Source organism: Pleuronectes platessa, chromosome 7 (genome assembly GCF_947347685.1).
Source record: "Pleuronectes platessa chromosome 7, fPlePla1.1, whole genome shotgun sequence".
Taxonomy (NCBI): Eukaryota; Metazoa; Chordata; class Actinopteri; order Pleuronectiformes; family Pleuronectidae; genus Pleuronectes; species Pleuronectes platessa.
Window position 1 is genome coordinate 13484546 of NC_070632.1, and position 17472 is coordinate 13502017.

General features: G+C 41.5%; 1 protein-coding gene across 1 annotated transcript; it reads left to right on the plus strand.

Moving 5' to 3' along the window:
- Positions 1–220: 220 nt before the first annotated feature.
- Positions 221–17059, plus strand: gnrhr4 (gonadotropin releasing hormone receptor 4). The gene is made up of 3 exons (XM_053426426.1): positions 221–736; positions 16300–16504; positions 16593–17059. The coding sequence occupies exons 1-3, from the start codon at positions 221–223 to the stop codon at positions 17057–17059; spliced, it is 1188 nt and encodes a 395-aa protein (XP_053282401.1).
- The last annotated feature ends 413 nt before the right edge of the window (positions 17060–17472 follow it).

Below are 17472 nucleotides of genomic sequence, written 5' to 3' on the forward strand. Positions count from 1 at the left end.
TTGTTTTAAGGATGCGCCTTTTACGCACAGCATCTGCTCCTTATGCCACAAAACTATCAATGATCCAGTGGAGATCAAAAAGCGACACAACATATCTTTCTTTTCTCAGTTTCCACAGTTGTTCCAGTTCGTGTAAAACCAAAAAATCACAATCTACAGGAATACCCCCAGTTATTGACTTGCTTGGGTTTGCGCATCATCCAGGCGCCGGTGTTTCACTATGTTCCACCAGCTGACGGATCCAGCGGTGAATGGCAGCTGCCAGGGCGCCACCTCCGTTTGCAACGAGAGCGCAGACGGAGACGCGCTCCAGCTGCCCACCTTCTCCACCGCGGCCAAAGTCAGAGTCATCATCACCTTCACCCTGTGCGCCGTGTCCGCCGTGTGCAACCTGGTGGTGCTGTGGGCGGCCAGCCACGGCGGCAAGCGCAAGTCCCACATCCGGATCCTCATCATGAACCTGACGGTGGCCGACCTGCTGGTGACCTTCATCGTGATGCCCGTGGACGCCGTGTGGAACATCACGGTGCAGTGGCAGGCGGGGGACGTCGCCTGCAGGCTGCTGATGTTCCTGAAGCTGGTGGCCATGTACTCGTGCGCCTTCGTCACCGTGGTGATCAGCCTTGACAGACAGTCCGCCATCCTCAACCCTCTGGGCATCAGCGAGGCCAAGAGGAAGAGCAAAATCATGTTGACCGTGGCCTGGACCATGAGTGTGATCCTGTCACTCCCCCAGGTAACATGTCAGAAATGCTCAAATCTTTTTTTACAAGGAAGTATCACAGTTCAGCCAAGTCCACAGCAACAGGAAAAGAGCAATTAAAAAACACCAAGATCTATTTACAAGCCTCACCATCATCTGAATTAGTATGATATTGATTTTCAGGTGCAGTGATCACATTGAAGTTTGTAAATTAACTAATGGTTCTCAGTAGAGCGCTCACATCCAACAAAGCCCTGCAGGCCCCTTTAATCTGACCACACACATCTGTTCCCTCGATGTTTCTGTTTTATTCGTTAAGATCCATGAATTACTCCCTGAGAAATTTATGAAATTGGCAACGTTAAGGAAAGTGAAACCAGACGTTGTGTGTCGGTGTGACCTCGATACTACGGCTCCATCGCTACTGTGCAGAATCTGGCTCCAAATGTGTGAGATGGCAGCGTTCATATCTGGGATAATTTGGCTTCATTTCTGGATAGTAAGTGGAAGTGGAGATGCGTCGTCCATCTTTAGGAACAGTCTTTGGTCAGGATCTGCCTCTGCTTTCTGAACCGTTAGAATTCTGGTAACCAATCATTTCAGAGACACTACACTCTCATCCACTTTGGCTTTTAGTGTCTTCTGTCTGTGTCTCCAATATGTTTCCTTCTGGAAAGCGGTGTTGTTTCGACACTGGTCAGAGTGTTTGCAGATTGCCTCATCACAACTATCTGTGTTGTCTGGGCTCAGCTCTTGGGCTCGGATGTCTTTTGACTGGAAGGTGTCTCGGGGGCTGAGTTGGAGATTTTTCATGTTCTGCCACTCTCCAATTATAAAAATCACACAGATTCCTTCTCTGTGCCAATACGAAGCTTCTGTCTACATAAGAGCTGCTCACCTTTCACATAACCGTTCACTGGCAGGAGGATGAAGACAGAAAGTAGAGAGCATCTATGCGCTTTCCTCTTTTCAAAAGGAATCCATCGTGCTGAGTTTTGTTGAAAAGGGGGAGGACTGGTGAATTACTATTCTGTTGAGTCTGCAGACGGAAGAAAACATTCAACAAACAACATTCAGGTAATTAAGGCCACAGAATCTCATGTAACAGGACGAATATGCTGTGAGAGTCTGCAGCGCTGCCTGCTCCTTAATAAGTATAACTGTGCTTCCACAACAAAACATCTAAAAAGATGTGTTTGGCCATCACCTGTTGCATTCAAAGAGTCAGATTTCACTTAATTGATTTGAATTCATTGATAAACTAGAATGACGCATACCTCTGCGAAGGCCAATCAACCCCTCTATGAAGTTAGATAGATAGATAGATAGATAGATGGATACTTTATTAATCCCGTGGGAAATTTAGAAGTTACATATATATCCAAAAGATCCATGACTTTGATCTGGATTTGCATAAAATTACACACATTTAAGCATCAGTGCATTAAAACGCCTGATTTTTTCCATCAAGAAAATTACAAGAATTACTTTAGAGGAAACAGGTGAATATAAGAAAAACAAATCTAAGAAAATAAAGAATTCTAGCTTTGCCCATTTGTCCAAAATGTTAACTTCTTTCTTGTCCATGTCCAACCTGTACACCAGGTCTTATGTTAATCTTAACATTCATTTAAACGATTTTCTCCACCAGATCCAAATCCCAAGGTTCAAATCCCCATTTGCCAAACAAGAAAACAGGACTTGAACTCGTCGTCACTGCTCAGCACAAGCAAGGCAGCTGCTCACATTTATCCGATTGAATTTCTGATCAGGTGCAGCATGTCGCCCATGGATCACTGTCCTGACAGTGTTTCAGGAGGTTTGCCAATATTTGTAATAATCAAGTAGCTAATCAGGTTTCGAGATCTATATCAACCTCAGTGCAGTTAGTGGACCATACCGGGGTCAAGGGAGTAAAGATCGAACTGCAGAACCTCTCATTTATTTATGAACTTGTCGAGGACAGAGTCGGAGTTGAGTAAACAGAGATCATTCAATATATAGGTTTTTAACAACATCAGAATGAGTTTATATTCTACAATGACAGGCTTAACCTCTCCATTGTCGATTAAAGTTACTTGAGTTTATTTTAAAAAATGCATTCAAACTCTATTCCTTTAAAGAATTGCATAAAATAAACATAATGAGATAATTATGGTAAATATGCAATTCGTAGAATAACTTGTTTATTGTGAGTGCTCTTACATAATATGAGCATTTAATGTAGCTTAGTGTATTTGATAGGAACTCAAAAAGGACAAGTCACATGAACTTAATCTACTGTGTCAAAGAAAATGAGAGCTGGTGCTGGCAGACTGACTGAAGATCGGGTTCATTGAACTTGTTTATTTCCCTGAACAGTCCGGTGAAATCTGGTAGCAACTCTGCTCCCTCTCATGCTCAGAAAAGACTTTCAAAGTAGTTTTCAAAGTAGTTGTCACTTAGGTGCATGTGAGTAATAATGTGTGAACGGTCATTGTGGTTACAGTAAGAACCATAAGGTCAAGTTCTTTTTTATAAAGATATGATAAATGAAAGTGAAAGTAAAATGTCATCCTAGTGCAGTGAAAGTAGCATGAAAAGAAGAATCTCTAGTTAAGTCCGAGTGCTTGGTTACATTCCACCACTGAAAAAAAGCACAACTTCCAAAGATCTGGTTTTTCTAATTGAACCCAACTCAAGCACATTGAGTAGGGAATCTTTTTTGACCCAAAAGTAGAAATAACTTATTTAAAAATACTATTGGTAAAAACAGGTTGATAAAAACTGAGTTAGTTCACCAAGTTGTTTCTAGTAGGGGAGAGCGGGGTAATGTGGGACATCGGGTGATGTGAAACACCCCCTGTATCTAGGCAACGGAACACATTTGTGGTCATTTGACCATTATGTTTTCAAGCCCCTCCCATTCCCCCCTTGCCATGAAGGAGAAGTTGGTGCAGGTGCTGTGGAAAGTATGTTTTTTCAAAAAATTTGTTTTTTGCATGTAAAAGTAAATTTTCTTGCTTTGAACTTAATCAACTGTTGTGTCAAAACAAATTGAATCAGGTAGAAAAACTTATATCATACATGTTGGTGAACTTCCAACATATAAAACCATGTGATTGATGCTAGCTGAAGATTAGCCTGAATTGCTACAAGATGTTGTTTTTCTAAAATTGTGGCTTCGGGGTAAAGTGGGACAAATGCTGTGGGGTAAAGTGGGACAGTGTCTCACTTTACCCCACCATGAAGCACAAGTTAAGTTTAGTCTTAAACATATTTTAGTGTTATATTACATTATATGTGTTTTATTTTTAATGTCATAAACATTGTAGAAAAGCCATCATGCCAAGAAACTACACCAGGAAGACAACCTGGGGCCAAACACCCCTCACAGAGATGGAGAGTGCAGCCGCTGAGGTCATGCAAGGAAAGAAGTCCTTAAGAAAAGCTGGAAGGGATAGAAATATGGATAAGACAACCCTCAAAAGATTCATAAAGAGAAAAGAGAAATGGAAAGTAAAATCAGTAGCCTGGGGTGCAGTAGCTGAGGTAAAGAGAATATTCACAGATGAGATGGAGGAGGAGCCAAACACTTGAAACAACTAGCTGACCAGTTCCATGGCCTTGCTCCAGTTAAGTGCTGTGAACTGGCATTTGAATACGCAGAGAAAAACAATATCCCTGTCCCTGCCAATTGGACAGAGAAACAATGTGCCGGTAAGCTAGGGTGTGCAAGAGATCACATGAATCATAATAATCATAAATGTGCTTAATTGACCAATCCCCATGATTCTGTTACTAGTCCGATATTAGTTTTGGAATGTGTGGTTGTCAGGATTTTAACTATTACAACATGTGTTTTTATGGTAGTTTTAAAGTGGAAAAAGTAAGTGGACCACTTGACCACTTTTTTTTTAACAATCATATTTTCACTGCCCTTTGTCCTGAAGACATTCTGATCATTTCCATTGCTAGAAAACATCCTGAATTAATAGGAAATGTGTTAATTTGACTGATATATCATTTTAGCTCGCCTAGAGGGGAGCAAATGTAAAAAATGTCCCACATTACCCCGCTCTCCCCTATTTAGAGTGCAACTTTCTCTCCTTTGAGCCATTTCAGGGCCAATTCTTTTGTTAGTTTGAATTTGAAGTTTTTTTTAAAAATTATATTTAACTTCACAAAGAAAAAAGAAAATACAATACAAACAAAAGCAAAAAAGACAAAAATCTCAAAGGTCAACAAAAAAAAAGAAAAGAAGCCAGACTCGACAGAGATAAGCTACAGCGTTACAACCTATATTAATTAATCATTCAGTAAATCAAAAAACATAAAGTATATGGCGAGTAAAAGCCAATATCTGGGGTGTCATATGGGAAAGTTAAGGTGCCTATAAATTGAGCCCCACCTTCCCCCTTAAATGTTTCATGAAAACCAGTGCGTGTTGCTCCGAAGCCTCTCAAGATGTATCCCAGAGCAATGGTGGCTTTCCATTCGCTGAGTATTATTCTCTTTGCAACTAGCATACCAAACACAAGGGCCTTCTGTACAGTTGTGGCAGTGCAAGAGAAGCTACAGAGCAGCCAAACAGGGCAACCAGTGCGTCAGGTTCAATCTGTAGATCATACATTTTAGAATACCGTTTAAAAATATCCTGCCAGAAGAGAACAATCTTAGGACAAAACCAAAAGGTGTGGCCTAGAGTGCCCTTCGTAGATTACATCTGTCACATACATCAGATACATTACGATACATTATATTAATGTTTTCTTTTAAATAATGTAATCTGTGCATGACTTTCAATATAATCGACTGCAACCTGGCATCAATTGAGCCCAAATGGGTCCTCTCCATCCCCTCCCTCCACATCTTGTCAGTCAACTCTACACCCAGATCTGACTCCCACATCTAGGTGTAGCCCCTTATATTCAGGAGCTTGAAGCACCTTTTTAATCTTTTTTTAAATTTTGGAGAACAAAATTGTCCTTAACTAGATGCATTGGATAATCATGACAGAGAGCTGTTTCTTGCAGCGTTCGAAAAATAATGTGATAATGACTTCTAAATTGAAAACTGAAAGAAACATCTATCTATAATCTAAAAACCGACCTCAAACATACAAACCAAATATTATTAATGTTATTGTTATTATTATCACAAGTTTTTCAATTACAACGCATTTTTTCAAATGACAAAGACTATTTGATTTAGCTTCTTTTGTCTCTCAGTTTTTCATGCTGCTGCTGACTTTATCGCTCCACAACAATGTCAACAATACCTTCCATCTTAGCTGCAGTTACTCACACTATCATAGTAATGATCCCATGTGACCCCCCTGTGGTACAGCCAGTAATTGTCTTGCCCACAGCTGTAATACGATGATTATACTGTCCAGAATCTATGTGCAAGTCATGGATTGCACAATTATCATAAAAGGTCCTAGGGAGTGAAATGCAGAGGCCTCTTTATAAAATAAAAAGATGGAGAGAGATGAGTCATTCACCACTTAACGGAAAGCAAACACGCTGTGTGATGTTAGAACACATCAGTCCATCGACGTTTAAGTGAAATAAATGAGCATTTCATTTACTAATTGGAAAGGAGGAGACCTTTTGGTTGAAGAACTGAGAACAAGAGGACATTGAAACATACTTATAACATCAGTATAGGTGTAATGGACATTTACTCAATAACTTCTTAGTTTATGCTTAAAGAAGACATTTCCCTCTAGGATACAGATCGACCTAAACTTGATGATGCACCCACTGTCCAGGATGTGAACCCATTGTCTATTCAAGTCTTGCAGATGTTGATCCTGAGGTCACCTGAATTATATGGTGACCTTTGCTTTAATCAGTGCTTGGACTGTGTTTGACCTCTTTTCTAAGAACTCAGCTGACTGACACAACACCCTAAAGCCTGAAACATGCTTCTGCGACTGCGTCTGCGTCTTTTCACGCTGCTGTGGCGCAAGACTCGTTGTCATTCATGCTTCCCCAACCGTTGCGCGTCTTACAAAGCAATTCCGCGCCAGAACACTAGGGGGAGTAATGCTTTTTGTCGAAGACGACCTGAGAGACGCCTTCTTTCTTCTTCATCGATTGTTTATTTACATAGCTACTGCGGCTCCTTGTAGCCTTTTTCAGGCGGACAAATACGCCAGTCAGTGACGGGTTATACAAGTGGACATACTTTCGGATCTCTTCTGCCAAACGCTCTTCTATCTGGTCCATATTCATTCTTCTAAATCTCCCGTTGTTTCTGCCTGTATTATGGGGCATGAAACCGGAAATGCAGCTCCAGAAGGGATGTAGAGCAGACCAATCACAGCCTTGCGGGCTGAGCGAGCTTGCGGAGCTTTGCCGTAAATTTTAGAAAAGTGGGGCGACGCCTGTCAGCACGTAAGAAGGGATACATAAGCACGTAAGGGACCCGGAAGGGCTCTTGCGCTTACGGGCCCGTGAAAACGCAGAAGCATGTTTCAGGCTTAACCATGCACGATACTATTTCCTCTCCAACTGATTTTGGGATGCAGCCTATAAGTCACACTAAAGACTTTAATACATTCACACACACCCCCGCCCTGTGTGTTATTCAGGAGGTCAGGAGGTAATCCACACAGAGACACTTAAATGTGAGCACAGACACTTCACTTTTCATCTCACTTGCAACCTTCACCTTGGCTGTGGGATCCTGTGTGACCAATTTCCATCACATAGTTTATTCAAATTCTTATTCAGAGCATAAACACTCTCACTGAAACACAAGTGTGAGGTCAAGACTTAGGGGGCTACACATTTTATACCACTGATATAAGATGTCTGTCGATGTCTTTGCAGCAGCTAGTCATATCTAATAAATTCAACGATTTTCTGGAAAACATTCCCCCTCCCCCGAGTTGTTAAATAAGACCATTTGAATGCTGTGGGCATCCTATTCATACTTTTTCCACTGCTGTGTTCTATTGAATCACTGTTAAGCAATTACTGTTGCTGCTCAATGAGGTTAGAATCGATGCAACTGCCACTATTCACGGATCCCACAGAGTTTGGCATGTTTCAGTAATTATTTTCACGGCCACGGTGGAGGGTTATAAGTGATGATGCAGATATTGTGGCACAACAGGGACAAAACCTCATTTATCTCTTTCCTCAAATAGTCCATTACTGCAGCTCCTCTTTTCACCCTCTCTTTCTGAAACACTTCGTTTGAGCTGCCGTCTCGTTGGCCCTGCACACACCTGACATTAACATGTGGTTTTTTGGTGATCCGATCACAAAGGGACAACTCTGGGTTCGTGCTTTCACACCTGGCATGAAAATGTGGCCCCACAAGCGTCTCACCTCCCCACTCAAGCAAACACATACCTCATTTCTGTTCACGAAGACCAAGGTATGTTGTTTTTACCTTGTTTGTCTGAGTGTCCGGTGGGTATCAGTGCACTAACAAGCGAAAGAGATGTAGAGACGTCATAGCAACTGGCTTGCAAAATCTAAGTTATTCAAGATATCAATACACACATTTGTGACAGAAGTGTCGTACTAAATTTTTGGATGGCGAAGAAAATGCTTTTCGCCGCTGGCTCAGGCGTCCAAGGCCAGGACAGCTGGTGCTACCATGTCTGAGGGGCGGGGGTCTACCGCACTGTTCCAACGGCTGGTACAGTCTCAGCCAACGGCTCAAACAGTGTGTGCGTGAGAAAGGCAGCCAAAGGACAGGAGAGGAGTGTCTCTGAATGGTTGAAGATGTGGTGGTTAAGTTTCAGCAGATTTGACTCTAAGTCCCCACTGGCCCTGCACGGTCAAAGGCGGTTTGAAACACTGGGGGCAATCTTTTATAAATTTGGTAAAAAGCATTAAATTGTGTTAATCTCCTAAAATATTTCTGTTTTCTGGCTTTTTGCCTTAATTGATAGTAATAGAAACAATGACCTGATGCTCATAGCATATATTCTATTTTTTGTTATGCACCGTTGGGCTGGCCCTGGAATATATTCAATCTGCCACCAACTAGATTCAGCCGAGAGTCTAAACTGAGTTATAGAAGATGTGACAGGAAAGAGACTGCCACAACAATTTGAAGGCTTCCCTGTTTATTTTAAAGAGGCCAGACGGAATAAACATCCCTGTCCTTGCAGCTCCTGCTGCTGTGCATATGAAGTATTTTCTTATGCAGCAGGGACGGTGGCTGTAAATATATAAACAAGTATCAGTATGTGTAACCTACACAGTATTTTCTGCTTTATCAAATTAAACCCACTAAAGATTAACTGTGCCTTTTTATGACTGACTTATAATGCAAAAGTGGAAGGAACACTGCAGTAGTTTCACAGCGTGACTGGCTGACGGGGTTTTCTAATTCGAATGATCTCTGGATATAGAACTTCTCTCGGCATCCCTACACCATCACAGCAGGGATCCAGAAAGAACCACTGACCTCTAAGAAACCTCTTCCTGCTGGAAGGCTTCTGCAAAGGATTCTCGAAAGACAAAGAGTTATTTCACAATCCTTTATGCTCTGTATCGGATTGGAACAAAGCCCTTAACGCTGTCTTGCATAAGTGCTGCGTCTTAGACTGAGCTCAGGACACAAACAGCAATCATAGGACTATGGTTAAATAGGCTATAACGAGCATTTTCATATTAGCAACGGAGGATATTATTACAATGCGCGTAAAGTGAAAGTTCTGATTATTTTCAGCATCTATCGGCTTTTTGTTAAAAAAGTGTTTATGAATACACTGGAGCCCGACTGAAGGATTTTTGGGGCAGAACGTGATACCTCTATTAGAGAGGCAAAGATTCATGGTGATGATTTATTGGCAAGATTTGATTTTTTTTCTCAATGATTCATAAGATGTCATTGAGGCTCGACATTTTATATCTGCATATCATTTTATTTGGTGGAGACAGAAACGAAGCTAAAGGAGAGTGAGAAAAGCATATTGTAAGTGAGTAATGTGTGTGTGTGTGTGTTTAGTCTGTAGCTGCACAATTTTAAAGACAGAGACCATCGCTGCTCACGTGAAAGCGTAAAACACTGTCTTCAAACTGGACCACATGCTTTCACTGCTTGCCACCGGCACACAGCGTCACAGCCTCTTCCATTGTATTCATTTTGTTCCATTACCTGTCTGAACACAGTCCAATTCATGCTCCTGACCTTTGCAGCGAGGGCTTTGTTAGACTCGATTATGATGAACAACAGGAGGGAGGACCTGATAACATTCTAATACGCATGTAGAAGTCAGGTGGTAAGTCCACCAGCTGGATTAGAATTGATGGTGGAGCACTCGACTGAATATTGCTCACTCACCTCATGCCACTTTCTTTGCTCTACTGTTGAAGGTCACAGGATCAGATCATTTAATTCAGGCTGTATTCTGGAAAAAGTGAAATATTTTTCCTGTACATCAAAAGAGATCTTTCATTAGATCATTGAAGAATACAGTCATGACATAAACAGGACGTTTTATACATAAAGTCTCATTCAGACTGGTTTCATCGAGGCAGGGGCGGGAACCTCTTCTTACCTTTTAATGCCATTGAAGTTTAGTTTTTAAAAAGCCACAGTGGCAGTACGGCTCTTTCATGAATTCTTCTTCTGAGTAAGGTTTTGATCTATGCAATCAGCTCAGTACTTACCCCGAGCTTACCTTCATAACAAGGTTCGTCAGCATGCAGCCTTGTGATAGCAGCTTGTTCAACACCTCAATCCTGCTGATGTGCGTTAACTTTATCGAAGCGATTATTTCCTCGTGACTCATCAAGTTCTGTCCAGTTATAATGACGTCCGAGATTAGTTTATGACGTCAAACCCTGTAGGCACACTGGATCAAATTGTCTTGCGGGTTGTGTGCATTGCAGAGGCTTGAGGATCCTCACCCCTGCTTTAAGGGCGGTGTGGTGATTTGGAGATTTTATCTGAGCTTTAAACATTATCACATGTGACAGAGTAGGGAGGCATGAGTGGATTTTTCAAATAAGGGTCTTATAAGTTATAAATTATATATATAAAAAAAAAAAAAATCCCCAATGACCTCGGCAGTGGAAGCAAGGAAACTCCCTCAGCCTTGGTAACTTAATGTTGAAAATACAAAAGTTAACTAAATGTGTGCTCTAAATTTAACCAATGTATTTCCAAAAAAAAAACAAATTCTGTCCTCTAAGTAATGTGTTTGTGTGAATGCAATGTGGGTGTAAAACAGGCCAAGAATAAGTACAATGTGAGGGCTACAGCTTCTGGCTACAGGATATAGTATAATAAATACGACAACAATTTCCTTTTTGTGATTCAGTGAACCCGCTGCCCTTTCTGTGATCTAAATCCCATCAGGATCTCCTGAGTTTCTCTCTGTGAGGAGCTTCTTGTCCTCTTACATTTTTTTATCGGCTCGGAGTAAAATGAGACTTTGATCTGTGAAATGTTTTTCCTCATCTGCGAGATGGAAACATGCCAACACCAGCATATGCAGACGTATTTGAGAACCAAAAATAAAACAACTCGCTGGAACAAGTTGAGATAAAAGCCCATCATGTGAGCTGTTGTTGCTACTGCCATTTTGGTTAGCATGTTTTTATCCTCCGTTTGTTCAGATATAAGCAAATTCAATTGGCTGATATAGTTCCCTTGAATTTTAATTACTTTGATACAGAAAAAAAATATTTAACACTAATGGCAGGGCATGGTGATATGGCTATAAATAATTACATAAACATTTACACATGATATTGATAATTATCCTGCTAAATGTCACATAATTGTTTATTTTAGGTTGAAAGGAAAATCTTTGCTCCTGAGTGAAGGTCGTTGTTTTAAACTCTTCTTTGAAGCAGAGAATCACAGACTCTTGAAAAACAGCAAAACATTTGACAGATCTGAAGTCGATCAATGATGAGTTTCCCTCCTCAATGTGCTCAGACAAGGAATCAGCAATTAAGATAAGAAATATACTGTGACGATTAGAGATATTTTTGCCTCACCCAAAACTCCTCGAATCACTCTGGGAGGGGTTTACTTTATCAGCTCAACAACACATCCTGTAATCCTGTAATTTCCCAGCAGCTAGAAGCTATGCGTTAAATAACAGTTCAAATCTAGTTGATATCTCATTTCTCAACCCCTCCTGTAATCCTCTCGGAATGGTGATGGTTCTCCATTTCGAGCGTTGCACCTGTATGATGAGTCACTCTGACGTGGTGCAGGCAGCTGGAAATCCTCCAGCATCCAAGGTCTGAACAAGGCTTCTTTCATTGAGTGGCAGCGGAAACCAAGTGACAATTACAGTCTAGAGCCCACAATTGAAAACTAAATAACATCACTTGAGTCCAGGATTGTTAATGTTAATTGTTAAATGTTGTGGAAAATGAATCATTGAGATAAGTTGAGCAATTAAAGCTTCCTTCATTGTTCAGAATAGATTCCGGATTTGACTTAAAAGTGTAAATCCAGATCATTACCTTTTTGATTTATTCATGGGTATCAGGATGGGAAGAGGATTTCAACAAATCTCTGCTAATAATTGATCTAGAGAAACACTCTGAATCGTATATTGATCAAACTATTATTCCCAATCATGTGTCATATATGTGGCATCATGAAAAACTCAACACAAAATCAGAAAATTAAGTCATACAAGGTAAAAGAAAAGTGGTTTTCCAGGGATCTCTGTATTGCCGGGATATAGGAACTAAGGCTTATATAGATCAAAAACTGCTTATCATATTGTAGAAATGACATGTCATCACTATGAAATTAGAAAATTCGAATAGGGTAGTAATGCATCAAGTTTTGCAAACAATAACAGGAAACTATTTACAGCTTGTTTAAATGTATTATTTGTCGTCAAATGGTATAAGTTATGTCATGATATCTTTATTATAAAATTATACTGTTATAATAATAAGTTAAGATTGATTGGGGACTAAAAAGTGTGCGCATAGGTTAAGATGTTTAATGCTTTTCTACACATTTCCTCAGGTTCAGCACTACACATTCCAGTTTGTTTGTACAAAACCATAGAATAAACCCTGAATCTGCCCTGACTGACAGTGAGTGACTGGTTGAAGATAAAGGCTTTCAAAGCACCCTCAGACATTTTTGTAAAATATCTCAGGGTGTGAAAATCCCATTTTTTATTGCCACATGCAGCTTTCATTTGATTGAATTCTGACACTTCCCTCTGGACTGGATGACCTGCTGAGTGATGTCAGCCATTGACTCTCCAAATACAACCCCGAAAGATTATTTTGTGCATAGCACATTGTGTTCATTCAAAGATCAACAACACAGTACATATTTCCATTTGATTGAATGGTGCAGCGATATACGCCTGGGATCTAGGGTTTAGACACCTGATTCAGTGCAAACACTGTAGCCCCAGTGAAATGAATAGAATATGAAACCATCATACAGTGTGAGATAAGATGAGTGATCCAGCCTGAAGCTACAAAAGAAGAATCAGTATAGGAATGGAACAACTGTGATGTTTATATTGCTCTAGTTTGTCAGTTTTCTGCCGTGTCCAAGCTCCACTGGCTCTCAAGTACGTCAGCCGCATCAATGGGTTGGGTGAAGCTCTGAATACACCAATCTTGAAATCTAGCAGCGAATTGTCCTCTTGCTTGCAGCCGTGTCATTTACTGTAGCAAAATTTTAGCCTGCAACAATTTCCCTGCAGCGGCAAATCATGAATAAAACATGTAGATACACACGGGGTCATGATCTGCCCCTCTGAGTGACTTGATGCCTGGATCTGTGCAGTTATTCCATTCCTGCTTTCTTTTGTTTACATACAATTTAAAAAATGTAAATATAGAATACACACTGACAGCTCCTGGACATCTCTGGGTTTAAATAAAATAAATTACTGTCAAGCTTCCCAGATATGTATATAAAAAAATAAGGTTTCAAACTCGGATTGCGCTGACATTATCATATTTGTTGTAGAGTAGCCTATAGTTATAAATAATAGCAAAACAAATGGAAAACAGTCCTTCTTGTGTGACATAACTATTTGTAAAAATGGCGGCGGTCCAGAAAGTGGTGGCCTGAAACCTGTGTTCTCTCAAATGACCAGCAGAGGGCGACTCAACTTGTTGTTCCTACAGACGCCTTTGAGAAAAAGACTCTCGTTCTCTCTTGATTCATAAAGTCAGTAAACATTTTCCTCTAGTTTACAGTCTCAATCTCTAGTGTCAAGTCTCCTCCAACACGGCTTGATACTCATATAGTAAATCCTGATCCCATTTCGAGTAAAATAGATGATAACGCTTTGTGGAATGCGTCGGACCATGGATAAAGTGTGATTGACAGGCAGGAGCATCCAATGAGTGGAGGTCGCTGATTGAGGTGGGCGTGCTGTGTCCTTTAGCTCTCAGTCAGGCTCCCCTCCCGCTCCTCCCACTCCGCTACTCCTAGTTTCAAATACCAAGATGCCAAACTCGAGGCTTCAAGATGGTGGCTCACAAACCAGTGGGTGACGTCATGGCGAGTTGCCATTTGGAAATGATAAAATGAAGGTCGATGGTTCATTGTCAAAATGTGAAACAAAATGTGGGAAATCTAACTTTTTTTACATTTCCAATGAGTTGTCTGTATAAAACTCACACGGGACACAGCCAAGTGTGATGTGCACGTTGAGAAGGACACTGTTAACGATTCGCTGATCTCGTGGTCAGGGTCAGAGGCTGAGAGCAGCCAAGTGCCAATATCAAACCTGACACTCCAACCTTGAGAGTGTACTGAAGGCTCCACTGACGTCGGCTCTGATACACACCGGCCTCTTGGGAGAATGTTCAGAGCCCTTCGTCCATCACATGGCACAGGCTCCTATTAAAGGATTGGAACAGTGAAGGTAAAGCAGACAATTGCAGAGGGGCCCTGAGCTGAGACCCTCTTTAAATTCTATGCAGGAGACTGTAACGCCAACACCACCATGGTCAGAAAATCCCTAGCGAGGCCCCGTGATACGAGCCTTCTGCCAAAGCTTCGTGGTTTTACCGGTTTGGTTGAAGACTAGAATGTATAAATGTGTATGAAAAATGGGCCTGACATGGTGGTGGAGATTCACACTGCATGCACTTTGTTCAATGGCTCAATGTAGGGCCCCTAACACCTTTTTTGCCTGGGGGTCCCAAAATCCCTAATCACACTCCCTTTATACCCTGGCTGAGATTGTAACAGACATAGTTCATGCATAACTCAGTGTGTTCACTTAGGAGACCCTACACACACAGAATGTTCCTGAAGAAAAGTTAACATGAAAACAAGTTACTGCAGGAACAAGCCTTGAAGGGTTATACACTCAGCAACTGTCAATATTCTCGAATTCAACCTCGACACCTGCAGGGGGGGCGGACGGCTGTGGCCAAATTCAACACATGGAAAGATCTCTCCTCTTCATCATAAAAAAAAAAATCTAACGAGGCAATAGTTTTTGGAGGAATATTCATCCCTCCAGTATCAGAGGTGGAGAATAAATGGCCCTTGCAGTCAATTTATTTTTTCAGTGTGATATCAAGGACAAACTGCATTAAATATTTTGAGGTTTGACTCTGTTCATATGATCTCATGCCTCTTCTTACAAAAATAAAGACCCCACCATGACCATACAATTTCAAAGCATGCACATTGTAGATGCTTAACCGTTTGCATGTTTTATTTTGGTATAAATCTCAGTCTGTGGCCTTTTTTTTATGAATTTACAGATGGAATTTATTTTTCCAATTTGTATGCTTTCCTCAGCAGAGAACCAGGGGAACACAGTCGATCGCCGAACTGCCTATACTTTGAGTTTCTGCCTTAACTCATTTTCATTAAGATACAATAAAAGGCCTCCGTTTTTGGAAAGAAAACCAGGATTGGGTTTCTTCCCTTCGAGGATGACTTCATTTGGCTGAAAGAAACACAATTAGTGGATTTTAATTTAGCAAATGATTGGACGTGCAAACAACCATCAGTGAATGCAGAGCCCAGACGTCTCATGGGATACCGTTCCTCCATGACGAATATAGTTGTTTTTCATCTTCAACATACAGACACAGGGTGTCTGTGCCCAATGAATAATGAAACATGACAATCTTTTTACAGGAACGTATTTAAACCTACTGTAAGTCGGTCTGTTAGAGCTCCCATATCTCATTTCAAAATGATAAGAACACAGTCAGCTGTGAGAGTGTGATAGCGGCTGAATGTCTATATATTACATTTTCCTGCACATTTCAGCCTGTGCAACAGTTTGATTCAAAATCATTCAAATATATCCACGGCCAGGCCAGTGAAAACCAGTGGATATTGGTGGTCAAAAATCGAATTCATTGTGACCTTTCAAAGCATAGTTTTTCCCTTGTGAACATGCTAGCTCACCAAAGCATTAAGGGAATTCTTTAAAATTTGGTAGAAATTTTCATTTTGACTCATGGATGAACTGATTCGATTTTGGTGGTCAAAAGGTCAAGGTCAGAGTGGCCTCATCTCCTCGTTAAAATGTATTAGATTGAATTAAAAAGTTACAGGCCTGATCCCAGAGGAGCAATGGCTTGAGGCACCTATTCTCTCTGTCTAACTGATGGAAGTTCATTGCTAAGCAGCACCGTTCTCCTCTTGTCCCGCAGATGTTTATATTTCACAATGTGACCATCACAGTCCCAGAGAACTTCACCCAGTGCACCACCCATGGCAGCTTCGTGCAGCACTGGCAGGAGACCCTCTACAACATGTTCACCTTCGTGTGCCTCTTCCTCCTGCCTCTGGTCATCATGATCTTCTGTTACACCCGAATCCTTGTGGAGATATCCAGCCGCATGGCTTGTGGGAACTGTAAGTCTGGTGTTTACTAATAAAAATCGAATAATGTCTGCTGTCACACGAGAACTTGTGCGTGACAAAGATGTTTGTTGTCTTCTAGTGGTGTCCAGGGACGTCCATCTCCGTCGTTCTCACAACAACATCCCCAAAGCTCGGATGAGGACTCTCAAGATGAGCATTGTCATCGTGACGTCATTCATCATCTGCTGGACGCCGTACTACCTGCTGGGCCTGTGGTACTGGCTGTTCCCTGAGAAGATGGAGGAGACCGTTTCCCACTCGCTGACTCACATGCTGTTCATCTTCGGCCTCTTCAACGCCTGTCTTGACCCCATCACTTACGGCCTGTTCACCATTCACCTCCGCCAGGGCATGAAGCGGTGCTGCCGGAGTACGATCACACAGGCCGAGTTAGAAAACAACACTTGCCTCGTGCACATGGCACGGCAGTCCTCTCACAGGCGGGTTGCTTCAGGAGGCAACAATACAAGTGTGGAGGAGGCGAACAACAAGAGCAGAACGGAAGGAGGCTCAAGGCCAATCATGCCAGTGAGCAAGATCGATTAGAGCATTTGAATGAAATGAATCTATGCTTTTTCATCAGCGCTGAGTGTTGTGTTGACTAGTGATGACAGCTGGTTGAGTGAATTTGAAATACTGTGGGTCCAAAAGAAAAATGCTTGTGTGTTATTGTCAGACGAACTTGCTCAGTTTTGTCCCATTGATGTGAGTCAGTGCCGTAGATCATCCCGCTCCCTGTCTGTACTGTCTTGAACGCCAGTGATCTGAAATGTGCTGTTTTTCTCTCCTTCAACATGTACACCATCACCGTGATGGACTGTCCAGCTTTTCAGGAAGCCTCACGGCCTGTTTGGGTTTGGGTTCAAACTCAGCTTGAGCTGACACATCTGTTTAACGTCGCTGCAAAATGCCCAAAAAATATCTCGCACCCAAATATTCCCGCACCGCTCGGATGAGAG